This window comes from Trachypithecus francoisi, unplaced genomic scaffold (assembly GCF_009764315.1).
Source record: "Trachypithecus francoisi isolate TF-2019V2 unplaced genomic scaffold, Tfra_2.0 Lachesis_group0, whole genome shotgun sequence".
Classification (NCBI taxonomy): domain Eukaryota; kingdom Metazoa; phylum Chordata; class Mammalia; order Primates; family Cercopithecidae; genus Trachypithecus; species Trachypithecus francoisi.
This window is the reverse complement of record NW_022681453.1, coordinates 196,248,615-196,262,591: the sequence shown is the minus strand read 5'-3', so window position 1 is coordinate 196,262,591 and position 13,977 is coordinate 196,248,615. Positions and strand designations below refer to the sequence as shown.

At 39.2% G+C, this 13,977-nt stretch overlaps 1 protein-coding gene across 15 annotated transcripts in view; it reads right to left on the bottom strand.

The window, feature by feature from the left end:
• Nucleotides 1-13,977, bottom strand: part of LRCH3 (leucine rich repeats and calponin homology domain containing 3) — a 117,648-nt gene that overhangs the window by 65,274 nt on the left and 38,397 nt on the right. For all 15 annotated transcript variants that reach the window (XM_033213246.1, XM_033213252.1, XM_033213245.1 and 12 more), the window contains exons 5-9: nucleotides 10,150-10,286; nucleotides 7,851-7,960; nucleotides 6,647-6,740; nucleotides 5,196-5,316; nucleotides 1,871-2,019 (exon numbers count right to left, since the gene is read on the bottom strand). In XM_033213246.1, coding sequence (XP_033069137.1) covers nucleotides 1,871-2,019; nucleotides 5,196-5,316; nucleotides 6,647-6,740; nucleotides 7,851-7,960; nucleotides 10,150-10,286 — 611 coding nt within the window. The remainder of the gene's footprint in view (nucleotides 1-1,870; nucleotides 2,020-5,195; nucleotides 5,317-6,646; nucleotides 6,741-7,850; nucleotides 7,961-10,149; nucleotides 10,287-13,977) is intronic.

Below are 13,977 nucleotides of genomic sequence, written 5' to 3'. Positions count from 1 at the left end.
GTTTAATTAAAAAAAAAATCATACCATGTTCAGACAGGAATGGTCTATGTATATGACAAGTATTATGATAAAATTAAATAATAGTAGTGTTTAAAATCTCACATAGGTTAGTTTTTAACAATCCATTTTTAGATAAGTGTTCAGGAAAATAAAAAGGTATTTCTTCCCTGGTTGTGAAACCATCTAAAATAATGCTGCCTCATCCTATTTTCATAGACGCTAAATTTCACGAAAGCTTTATGACACAGAAGCCATAAAGACTACCATATGTAATAGGCAGCCAGAATTTAAAAAATGTTATTACAAAACAATATAATGAATTAAAGAAATGATACTATTATTTTTCATAGTAGTATAATAGGCATTTTCACTTTTAGTAGAGATACTCCATTTATACAGCCTAATTAAGCATAACATGATCAAAGAGAAAGACCAGGAGAAAAGGAAATGAATTCCTTTAAGGATTATAATGTGTCATTGTTCATTTTAATTTTATTGCAAAACAGTTAGGTGCCCCTTGCTCCAGCAGCCTGAACAAGTAGTTTCACCAGTCATCTGGTACACTGCTATCTTTGGGCTGTAAGACTTCGACTTACATAATTTTATCCAACTTTAAATACAAGAGTGTCTCTTTACCAACAAAAAACACTATGTTCAAAAGTGTTCAGCCAGGAAAAACCAAAGCCCCCTTTTTTAAAAAAAGAATGATAATATTGGCTGGGTACAGTGGCTCACACCTGTAATCCCAGCACTTTGGGAGGCCGAGGCAGGCAGATCACATGAGGTCGAGTTTAAGACCAGCCCGGCCAACATGGAGAAACCCCATTTCTACTAAAAATACAAAAATTAGCTGGGCGTGGTGGCGCACGCCTGTAATCCCAGCTACTCAGGAGGCTGAGGCGGGAGAAACACTTGAACCTGGGTGGCAGAGGCTGCAGGGAGCCGAGACCACACCACTGCACACCAGCCTGGGCGACACAGTGAGACTCTGTCTCATTAAATAAAGAATGATAATATCACTCTACAACATGTCCCACTTGAAATGATTATTCTCTATTTCTTTTTTTTTCTTTCCTTTTAGCTGTCTCAGACCAAAGAGATTATTCTCTATTTCTAAAAGGCTAATATATCATTCTCTAGAAAGGACCCAAGTGTTTCTCAAATAATCACTGCTCAGAGCCTGAAACCAACTCCAGATATCAGCATCACATCCACTAAAGTGAAGCCATTTTCTTATGCTGACAAGACAGACTGAAGAGCGCTATTCTATCTGAGACCCTTGGGGAACCGGCAGAGATTCTGCAGTGGGCTGAATGCACATTTGTTTTCTAAGGCAATTCAATGTTCCACTTAAGAGATACCCGAGAATTTTAATAGCAAACAATTTATGTTCTGTGTGACTTAGCACAAAAGCTCCAATATAACTCAGCATATTATAAAAATTCTATGGTTAAGTCTGCATGTTGCCACAAAGTCAACTTTTTGGTTTAACTGTTAATTAACTACTGACCAAACTATGATTTATCAGTTAGTAACAATGTAAAAGCAATAAAAACAACAATGAAAAGCATCACTGTATTTTTCTTTGTACTTTCTTCGAAGGCCTTAACAGTACCTAGACTTCTCTTATTCCTTCTGTAAAATTCTGAAATCTGTCTTCTTGTTTGAAAAATAAACCTAAAGCCTACTTGAGACTACTGTCTGATGTTTCTGAATAAATCTCAACAATTCGGTACTGAAATTAGAAGTGAACATAATGAAAACAATTAGGCTTAAGTCAACAAATCACTGATATAACAAAACTTTACACTATTATGAATTATTTTTACGAAGGGATAGCAACATACTTAGGCTTCAATCTAGGTACTACCTCATGAGAGATTCGCCGTTGTTCAATATACGCCACAAACTGTGAACTAAGGCTGTCTGAGTCCGGTCCCTTGGGCTGTCTCACCTCGGCCTCTTCTTCCTCTGCGGTACAGCTGTCTATGAAGTCAATCTGATCCAGATCATGTTCCACTGTATACACCACACACACAACCACACACGCACACACACACACCAGAAAAAAACATTCGAATTAGACAGCCAATAAAAGACATTTACTTATTTCCTTTTCCCCAAGATTTTCTATCTTGAAAGTGGGAGGGATGACAAAAACTTTAAATTACTTAAGTCTTTTTTTTACCCATTTTATGTCCAAGGTTGGTGGCTCACACCTGTAATCCCAGCACTTTGGGAGGTGGAGGCAGGTGGATCACCTGAGGTCAGGAGTACGAGGCCAGCCTGACCAATATGGTGAACCCCGTCTTTACTAAAAAGACAAAAATTAGCTGGGCTTAGTGGTGGCAGGCCTGTAGTCCCAGCTACTTGGGAGGCTGAGACAGGAGAATTGCTTGAACCTAGGAGACGGAGGTTATAGTGAGCCAAGACTGTGCCACTGCACTCTAGCTTGGGCAACAGAGCAAGACTCCGTCTCAAAAACAAAAAAAAGGTAAATAAATTTTACTTACATTTTATTATGTTTTTTTTTTTTTTTTTGAGACAGGGTCTCACTCTGCCACCCAGGCTGCAGTGCAGTAGTGCAATCTTGGCTCACTGCAACCTCTGCTTCTCATGTTCAAGCGATTCTCCTGCCTCAGCCTCCCAAGTAGCTGGGATTACAGGTGTGCACCACCATGCCCAGCTACTTTTTCCATTTTTGGTAGAGATGAGGTTTCACCATGTTGGCCACATTGGTCTCAAACTGCTGTGCTCAAGCAATCCGCCCACTCTGGCCTCCTAAACTGCTGGGATTACAGGCGTCAGCCACCGTGGCTGGCACCTAAGTGTTTATCATTTAGTTCACGGTCACTCACAAAAATAGGCTCCAGAAAACCTTAGTCCTAGTTCACTAAAGAACGTAGTAATTGATGATAATTATTGAAATAGAGACCTCTAACATTTTTCTTTGGACAGCTCCTTCCTGTTTTAAACACAGTAGTTTGAGTTTGTGAGACAAAGAGCAAGACTAATTTTTAAAGACTGAAAGGCACATCTTCGTGTTTTATGTCTGGGGCTTAATATCTCTGGAGGAGATAGCAGGTGGAAAACTGAACACAGTCAACTCAAAAGGAAGTAAAAGGCCACACACAAAACAGGGAAAAGGTTAGGAGTAAACTGGAGGAAGAAAGAGTTTCTGACTACTATCTCCCTTCCAGTAACTGTTGTCAACTAAACAGAAACAAAAAAGATCAGAACAAAGATTGTCCTATTTGGAAAACTATCTGCTAGAGGTCAGCAATGTAGATATTTTATAATAGTTTACGGATGGGAAGGGATTCATTTGACGAATTTTTTTCCTCTCAAAATGCTTTAGGGTGAGGAGAAGTATATAAATTATTTTTAGCCACATCGTTCATCTATTAAGTTTGGGAATCCCCCATTTTTTTAAAGAGTTTAAAAGTAATGAAACAACTACTTAAAATGGCACACTAGAAAAAAACTTGCTCCTCAGACAGTTTCTCCAGAGACGCATTAAACCACAACCTGTTACTTTAGGACGTTCTACAGGCTGCCTAAAAATCGCAGTTGCTGGACCAGTGAACCTGGAGAAGCCTCTTTCTCAAACTAGTCTTCTGACTCATTTATAAATAATTATGTGAATGCAATTAATATAAAATGAATTTTGAGTTATTAGAGTTTTATTAATAGCTAAAAAAGATGAAAAGGTTACAAGTTTACATCCACATTAGAAACCAGGTAAATAAATGCATTTTTTTACTGTGCTAACACTTGTCTGACTAAATACATGCTTATATTAAGACCATTTCTGAAGAAAGCAACTTTACTTCTTCATACAATCTAGACAAGTGTGGCCAAAGAGAAAAATAACACAAGCCATAAAGGTGAACCACATACATCATTTGAAATTTTCTAGTAGTCATATTTTTTAAAGTAAAAGAGGCAGCATTAATTTTAATATATTTTACATTGTCCAATATGTCTAAATATCACTTCAACATATAATCAATGCAAAATATTACTACTTTATATGCTTTTTTACAAATGAAGTCTTCAAAATCTGATGTGTGTTTTAAACTTACAATACATATCAATTTGGAAAAACCACCTTTCTTTTTTATTTCCTTTTATGAGACAAAGTCTCATTCTGTTCCCCAGGATGGAGTGCAGTGGTGCGATCTTGGCTCACTACAATGTCTGCCTCCCGAGTTCAAGTGATTCTCCTGCCTCAGCCTCCCAAGTAGCTGGGATTACAGGCATGTGCCACTATGCTCTGCTAATTTTTTTTTTTGGATTTTTAGTAGAGATGAGGTTTCACCATGTTGGTCAGGCTAGTCTCAAACTCCTGACCTCAAGTGATCCACCTGCCTCAGCCTCCCAAAGTGCTGGGATTACAGGTGTGAGCCACCACGCCCAGCCTAAAAAAACACATTTCAAATACTCAATAATTACCACATGTGGCTAGTGGCTACCATACCGGCACAGATCTCAACATTATTTTAAGTCTTAAATAAACTGATGGAGAAAGATACCTCATACGAGAGAAACACTGAAAAGAAAACTACTGAAATGTAAACGAAAAATGGTAACGACAGGAGGAAAGAACATAAGATGGTGAGGAAAGACAGCAAACCATTTAATTGAAATCATCACGGAGAAATGAAAGCTCTTTTCAGATAAGTAATAGGTTTCTGGAAAAATCAAAGTCATTTTCCCTTATAACTGGCCCTCAAAATTTAAATATGAAGTTAAACATTAAACATTAAATTCAAACCAATTCAAGCAATACAGAATGGAATGCGAAAATCAAGAGTCTGCTTCAGGCCGGGTGCTGTGGCTCAAGCCTGTAATCCCAGCACTTTGGGAGGCTGAGACGGGCGGATCACGAGGTCAGGAGATCAAGACCATCCTGGCTAACGCGGTGAAACCCCATCTCTACAAAAAAAAAAAAAAAAAAAAAACACAAAAAACTAGCCGGGCGAGGTGGCGGGCGCCTGTAGTCCCAGCTACTCGGGAGGCTGAGGCAGGAGAATGGCGTTAACCCGGGAGGCGGAGCTTGCAGTGAGCAGAGATCCCGCCACTGCACTTCAGCCTGGGCGACAGAGTGAGATTCCGTCTCAAAAAAAATAAAAAAGTAAAAATAAAAAGTTAATGACTGCAAACACTTTCGATGTCACTGGAATTACGCTTACCTCCACCATTTGTTACCACTAAACTGCCGCGATTCTCTTGGTACTGGCTTTCTCTTCGTAGTCTTTGTTCTTTAGTCATCTCTGCTACTCTAAGAGGCAGATCGGAAAATTCATCTGTAGGCTTAAAAAAGAAGCAGAAACATGAACAACAATCATTTTCGAGCCTGGCGGCTCACGCCTATAATACATGCACTTTGGGAGACCGAAGCAGGGGATCACTCGAGGCCAGAAGTAAATCAGCTGGGTGTGCTCACGCATGCCTCTAATCCTAATACTTGGGTGTTGAGACGGGAGCATCGCTTCAGCCCAGGACTTCGAGGCTGCAATGAGATAGGATTCCACCACTGCACTCCAGCCTGTGCGAACAAAGCCAGATCCTATCTCAAAAAAATAAAAACCTGGCCTGGAGTGGTGGCTGATGTCTATAATCCCAACACTTTGGGAGACCAAGGTGGGAACCATAAGCCCAGGAGTTTGAGACTAGCCTGGGCAATACAGGGAGACCCCGTCTCTAAATTTAAAAAAATTTAATTAGCTGGGCGTGGTGGCATAAGCCTGTAGTCCCAGCTACTCAGGAGGTTTATGTGGGAGGACTGCTTGAGCCATGGTCGTGCCACTGCACTCCAGCCTGGGTGAAAGAGCGAGACTCCGTCTCAAAAAAAAAAAAAAGATTCATGACTTCATAAATCTATACATATAGATTTAAAATATCTACATATATATCTGTATCGATACAGCCACATTTATGAACCCACCCACCAAGACATACAAACACAATTCCAAATTACAAATGGGATGTGGTCTAAAATTAATTTGCTTTTGATTCACCATAAAACAATGTTATAAATAGCAGGTTATCAATCTTGCTAACAAAAGTTTATTTAATAACTTAATGCATCGCTAAAATATTCACATTAGTAATTTTTATTTTTTTACTTTTTTTCTTCTGTAGACCTTCTCTGTGGACACAGTAATTTTTAAGAGCAGAAAACATAATACATATAATTTAAAAACCAGGAAAACGACAGAATTAGCTAGGAGGTTGTTCCTCCTGAGCACATGAATACTCTTCACTAAGGTCCTCATCTCCACCCATCAGCCTGAAGTCCCACTTGTTCTCTCACCATCTCTCGCCTCTGCTCAAGAACACCCCACCCTTCACATTTTAGGCTTCAGTTTCCACTGGCTCAGCTCCTGTTTGCCTTTCTATGATATGAAACTATTTCCGTGAGACAATGAGGAAACAGACAGGTGGAAATACGCGTGATGGAGAGCCGGTAAGGAAGCAGAACACCAGTTCCAGCTGTAGAGTGTGGGAATCTTACCCCCACCTTGACTTTTCTGTATTTTATGTAGTGAGAAATTGAATTCGGTTAAGGCACTTTTCATTTTCATCATTTTACTTTCTCTTAATCAGGTGTTATAACACATGGATTATAAGAAACACTTACTTCATTCCCTGACCATCTCTTATCACCACTGTCCACACTATTGAAGCCTGAATCAAGGGCTCCATATGGGCGACTTGAGTACAGTTCTTCATGGCTGCCAAAAAGAGACTTTGTTATTGCAAAGTTTGTTATTTTAACAATTAACATTTGAAATTAAACAGATCAGTTTTCTAAAAAAACAAGAAATGTGGCAGTCACTTAACTATTAGAACGAAATGGGCTTTCTTTTTTTAATACGAAAAATTCCAAACAGAAACAAAGCAAACAGAATAGTATGAGACCTCATGTACTCATTATTATCCAGCTTCAAAACAATCACACCTCTGCAATTCTTGTTCACCCAGTGAGGCGAGTTTACTGGGACTGTGCTTTTAAGCAAAATTTGAGAGGTTCCAAGAGAAGGCCTGAGGGGTTCTCTTTGGAGTAAAATCCATAAACATTATTTCACTTTCACTGAAACATCTATCCTGCTTGTTTAAAGGCCCAAGAATTTAATTCTTACTACTTAAGATTGCTCCATACTCAGGAGGCTTAGGTGGGAGGAATGCTTGAGCTCAGGAGTTTGAGAGACCAGGCTGGGCAACATAGTAAGACCTTGTTTCAAAAAGAAGAGATTGTTCCATATGGTTGGGACTGCCAAGCAGATGACCTTATAAGTCATATGTCATGTAGCTGAGGGACTCACAGACTTAAAAGATACTGAAGTGATGTTAATGGTCAACAAATCCAACTCTTCACTCCTTGTAGGAAAAATGAAACCCAAAAAGTATGAATGACTTGCCTTCACCTAGTTATTTCAGCAGCAGAGCTAAAGTTAGTGTTCAAGTCACTCAGACCAGTAGTTTTCAACTGGAGGCCTCAAGGTGACATTTGGAGACATTTTTGTTTGTCACCTTGGGAGGGGACTACTGGCATCTGATGGGAAGATGCCAAGGACACTGCTAAATGTCTTACAATATACATGACAGCTCATCACAACAAAGAATTATCTGATATAAAATGTCAAAGTCCCAAGGTTGAGAAACCCTTAGAACTAGACTTTGCCAGAGGTAGGTAATCAACACTACAATACAAGCATTCTGAGAATAACAGTGTTAAAACAGGTTATTTCCCGTTAGTCAAACATTCAGGTAAATTAAAGTATCCATTTTATTTGATTCCCTGTGCAAAGAATATGATAGGCAAAGGTACAGAATATACTTACCAGGAGCCAAAACCCAATGGTCTCCTATCATAATCTGGCAGATCTGGAGCAATCTTACAAGCTTGTATGTTCAGGTATTTAAATATGTGGACTTTGCCTTTTATACATATCTAAATAAAGTAACATAAATGTAGACAAATTATTACTCATCTGAAGTATGCTCCTTTTTATCATATCAACATTTTATGTAACGTACATTGGGAACAGGAAGCATTTCTATCAAGTACATACAGTAATATTAAAAAACAAATATTCTTATAACAATCTATATTATTTGGTTAAGTGTTATTTTAGGTGTTTAACTGGTAAATGTAAGTTTTCATTTTCTAGTCACTAATAAATTTCAGTAATATATAAAATAAATAATTTTTGATTATACTGTTCAAATACCAAGTAAACTTATCACACTGATTAGTTTGCATAGTCAGAGATTTAAAGCATTTCTCCCCACTACATTACGTGAAGCAACTTTTACTTTTAGGAATCCAACAATCATATACAATTATGTTTTTGATTTTGCTTTGAGAAAGAAGAGCAGGACATCATGAAATATTTCATATATTTCTGTTACATGTATTTCTGTTGCTACTTGTTCCAGAAGTCAAAACACAAAGTCCTGAGGCTTATAAGACCCTTCTGTTGTTAGGAAGTTTACTCATAAAGTTTTATAGTTGCCATAAAGAGTAGCACATGTGGCTGGGTGCGGTGACTCACGCCTGTAATCCTAGCACTTTGGGAGGGTGAGGCGGGTGGATCACCTGAGGTCAGGAGTTCAAACAAGCCTGATCAACATGGTGAAACCCCGTCTCTACTAAAAATATAAAAAATTAGCTAGGTGTGGTGGCGGGGGACTGTAATCCCAGCTACTCGGGAGGCTGAAGCAGGAGAATCACTAGAACCCAGGAGGTAGAGGCTGCAGTGAGCCGAGATCGCGCCATTGCACTCCAGCCTGGGCGACAAGAGTGAAACTTCATCTCAAAAAAAAAAAAAAAAAAGAGAGAGAGAGAAGCATATGCTTGTACAAAATCGTCAATAAATTGCAGAGTTAAAAAGAGCTAAGGGGGCTGGGCGTGGTGGTTCACGCCTGTAATCCCAGCACTTTGGGAGGCCAAGGCAGGAGGATCACGAGGTCAGGAGATGGAGACCATCCTGGCCAACACAGTGAAACTCTGTCTCTACTAAAATAAACAAAAAATTAGCCAGGCATGGTGGCAGGCGCCTGTAGTCCCAGCTACTCGGGAGGCTGAGGCAGGAGAATGGTGTAAACCCGGGAGGCAGAGATTCCAGTGAGCCGAGATCGCGCCACTGCACTCCAGCCTGGGCGACAGCAAGACTCCGTCTCAATAAAAAAAAAATAGCTAAGAGAAAATAATGAGTTGGCAAAAATTTATAGGTTGTAGCATGTCCAGCATCTACATGTAAAGCTACCTTATAATTATTACTGTATAGCTTCATTTCAGTCACTGATAAACGACTGAAATGTCTAAATTAGGAAGGTTGTAATAACAATGATCAGAAAAAGAAATGTACTGATAGTTTTTAGCTCTGAAAGCTGAGTATTTTTATTTGTCTCTAGCTTTTTTTTTTTTTTTTTTTTGAGATGGAGTCTCGCCCTGTCGCCCAGTCTGGAGTGTAGTAGCGCGATCTCAGCTCACTGTAGCCTCCACTTCCTGGGTTCAAGTGATTCTCCTGCCTCAGCCTCCTTAGTAGCTGGGACCACAGGTGCCCACCACCACACCCGGCTAATTTTTGTATTTTTAGTAGAGATGGGGTTTCACCATGTTGGCCAGGATGATCTCAATCTCCCGACCTTGTGATCCACCCACCTCAGGCTCCCAAAGTGCTGGGAATACAGGCGTGAGCCACTGTCTCTAGCATTTATGGTGTCTACACTCAAATTTTACTAGAAAAAATTAAGAAATTAACTAAAACTTTACAAGAAAAAAATTAAGAAATTAAAATTTTATTAGAAAAAAATGTAGGGAAGAATTCTTCAATTTAAAAAGAAATACCAATTTAAAGAAAGGAAAAACACTCTGGAAACATTATCTTCCAATCCATTAATTCAAGGCTTCTCAAAAATACATATGTATGTGAATTTATTTTAAAAGAAATTATTTTCTAACAGAATGATAAATGTATAGAAAATTTTAAATTTCATCCTTTGTCCAAAAAACAGTCCATACCATGCTTCCACTATGGTTTACCTGATGCTTCCACTATGGTTTACCTGACGCTTCCACTATGGTTTACCTGACGCTTCCACTATGGTTTACCTGATGCTTCTACTATGGTTTACCTGTGCAGGAGGTGACTGTAGTGGATTGTTATCTAGGGTGATCATCTGTAGGTGCCTGAGGTTCCGATAACAAACAGGGATTGTGGTAATTTTATTGCATGAGAAGTCTAACCGTATCAAAGGCAACTCTGCCAGCTCTGCATGAAGGTAAAATGGAAATGAACAATTAATGATGTTTTACAACTAGAGAATTTTTACAAAAGCTTCTAGTTAAATGTGATTTTAACACAGATATTTACTCCCATTCTCTTTTAGTGATTAACTGGTAGCAAAGTGGTAAAAATGAGACAAGTGGTAAAAATGAGATCTAGTTGCCTATAGATAGGATGACTAATAAAAAGCAAGCAGCTTTGACCTGCTCAGAACTACAGAAAGTCTCAGAAGCTGGAGGCCCTGATACCACAAGAAGGTGAGGATAACAAAAGGATTAGATAACACTCTCTGTATAAAGAACAGTTAAATGCCTGGGTCCACAGCCCCCACTAACGCAGCTGGGGCACTATCCTTCAATGTTCCCAGGAGTCAGCAAGTTCTTTTCCAGTGAAATTGAATCAAAAATGCTCTGAACTCAGGGATCCCAGGCACAAGGGAAAGTCAGGAGGAGTTGCCAGCTGAAAATGGAGGAGTTAAGTCAAAGTCTACACACTTAACATTAAGACCTCAGCACCTTCCAACCCCACCGTATCCTACTTCATCCCCAGGAATGGCCACAGTTAAGAATATGCACAATAACACAGAAGAAATGGAGCTTCTTTCTCTGGATAAACCTCACAGTCCCATATATAAGGCCTTTATATGACACAGAATTTCTTCTAATAAAATGCACAGCTTGCTGCTTAATGACCATTATACAATTTTTGCCCAGTATACTCAGAACTTCTATTCAGCTATATAAAGACAGTATATGATCCACAGACATTTAGACATCTCCAACATCAAAACCAACCAACTAACCAAAAAAAGGAACTCAGAAGAAACAGGTATTTTATAGAAAGCAGAAGAAAATTTTGAAAAGCTAGACTATCTTTAGTTTCAGAAAGAGAAGGTCCTTAATCACTGAAACATAAAAGGAATGTTTTTTAAAAATCACAGAATGAGTTTGTAGAAATGAAAAAATATAATGGTAGCAATTAAAAATTCATGATGGTTGGAACTACTTTACCATAAGATAACACAAAATGACAAAGAAATGAATAATAAAAAAGATAAGAAAAATCATCAAAGAGGATCAACAAAGAGGTCTAATAAGATCCAATTCAAAATAATTCGAAAAAGGGACAGAGAAACCAGAATAAAGAAAGTTATCAAAAAAAAAAAGATATAAAACAATTTCCCAAAACGGAAGATATGGATCTCGGTTTGGAAAGGGGCCCACCAAGCATCCAGTATATTGAATTAAAACAACTCATACTACGGCACATTCACATACAATTTCAGAGCAGCAGATAAACAGGGACCATCTTAAAATCTTCCAGAGAGCAAAAGCTGGTCACAAAAGACTGGGATTAAGAATGAATGGCATCAGATTTTCAACCATTAATTTTAAACACTGAAAGCAGAGAGTGAAAAAAGACTTAAAAGTCTTGAAAGAAAAGTTTTCAACCTAGATTTATAATCCAATTATTAATCAAGGGGGGACACAGAATAGACATTTCTTTTCAAGTAAAGTCTCAAAAATATGTTCTCCTATGACGTGTTCTTGGGAAACTACTAGGAGATGTCCTCCAGCAAAACAGGGAGTAAAGTGAGGACAATCCAGTCTAGGAATCAGAGTATTTAACACAGAAGAAAGCAAGCTGGGCAGCAAGCCGGGCACAGTGGCTCAAGCCTGTAATCCCAGCACTTTGGGAGGCCGAGGCAGGTGAATCACAAGGTCAGGAGTTCAAGACCAGCCTGGCCAAGATGCTGAAACCCCGTCTCTACTAAAAATACAAAAGTTAGCCAGGCGTGGTGGCGGGCACCTGTAATCCCAGCTACTCGGGAGGCTGAGGCAGAGTCGCTTGAACCCGGGAGGCAGAGGTTACAGTGAGCCAAGATCATGTCACTGCACTCTAGCCTGGGTGACAGAGCGAGACTCCGTCTCAAAGAAAAGAAAAAAAAGCTGGGCAGCAATACTAGAGAACAGCCAGTCCATATCAGAAGAGAAAAAAAAAAAAGGGCTCAGTGAGGCAGAAGTGCATGGAAAAAAGGGACAGAGAATCTGACTAGTTTGACTAGGAAGACTGTTGGAAAAAGGGGGCGGAATTAGCAATACACACACACAAAAATAAGCATATAAAAAGATAAGAAACTATTACCTCTAGAAAAAAAAAAAACACGTACAAGAAAAGAAATAAAATCAGAGTACATCACTTGAATTGGCAGGGAACAATGCTTACATAATTATAGTAATGTGAACACTGAATAACAATTTAATCAAAAGTTGTGCTAAAACTACACTGGGAAGATGGGAGGAAGGCAGTAAAGGCATGGTATGTGATAGTGTAAGGAAACTAAATCCTCATCTATCACAACAGGAAGCTGACATAAGTGTCAAAGTTGCCCAAACCAGCAATAGCTATAAAAATGTATCAATTAGAAATATGTCAGCAGTCTGGACACTGTGGCTCATGCCTGTAATCAGCACTTTGGGAGGCTGAGGTGGGCGGACAGCTTGAGCCCAGGAGACCAGCCAGGGCAACACGGTGAGACCCTTGTCTACAAAACAATACAAAAACTTCTGGGTGTGATGGCGCATGTCTGCAGTCCCAGCTACTTGGAAGGCTCAGATGGGAGGATGGCTTCAGCCCAGGGAGTTCGAGGCTACAGTGAGCTATGATCACGCCATGCACTCCAGCCTGGGCAACAGAGTGAGACCCTATCTCAAAAAAAAAAAAAAAAGGGTCAAAGGAGTTTAATGAAGATACATACTTTTGGCCATTGAAATTGGTGTGCTGGGAAGTTTGAGGCAGGGGAACGATATTATTTAAGATTCTTGGCTGGACGCGGTGGCTCACGCCTGTAATCCCAGCACTTTGGGAGGCGGAGGCAGGTGGATCACGAGGTCAGGAGAACAAGACCATCCTGGGCAACATGGCGAAACCCTGTCTCTATTAAAAATACAAAAGTTAGCTGGGCGTGGTGGCACATGCCTGTAATCCCAGCTACTCGGGAGGCTGAGGCAGGAGAATCACTTGAACCAGGGAGGCAGAGGTTGCAGTGAGCCAAGATGGCGCCACTGCACTCCAGCCTAGGCGACAAAGTGAGACTCTGTTTCAAAAAAAAAAAAGACTCAATATTTTAAAATATTTTTTGAATGATGTAACATACTATTTGGCAAAAGTTAAAATTAACTTTAAATCAAAATGGCAACATAAGATAAATTATATCTACCAAATTGCAATGTGAGAAATTAAACTTCCACACGAATGAATGTAGCTGTTGGAATAAAGCTTCACCTGCCAACTCAATTCAACTATATGTGCTGAGATGATAAAATAAACTGTTAAAAAAAATTGAAACTATTTGTGTGATAAACCATTTTGTCGGCAGTCCACAATCAAAATAAGATACAGAAATAAATTAGCTGATAAAACTATTAAGCTTCCATTGTCATCTGAAATTCTCAATTTTCATTTTGAATAAAACCCTAATATTTTGATTAATTTATTTCACACTAAATAAATATTATTATAGGAGTAAGTCTTTGAAGACCAACCATAGTAGGTGAGTCCTGAGTACAGAGGTAACTTGGGGTTATAAGGTCCTAGAGGTCATGATTTTGGTTTTGCTAACCTTCATTTACATTCCTGAGTTGGTAGCAAACAGACCCAGGAGAAAATAAGGAAG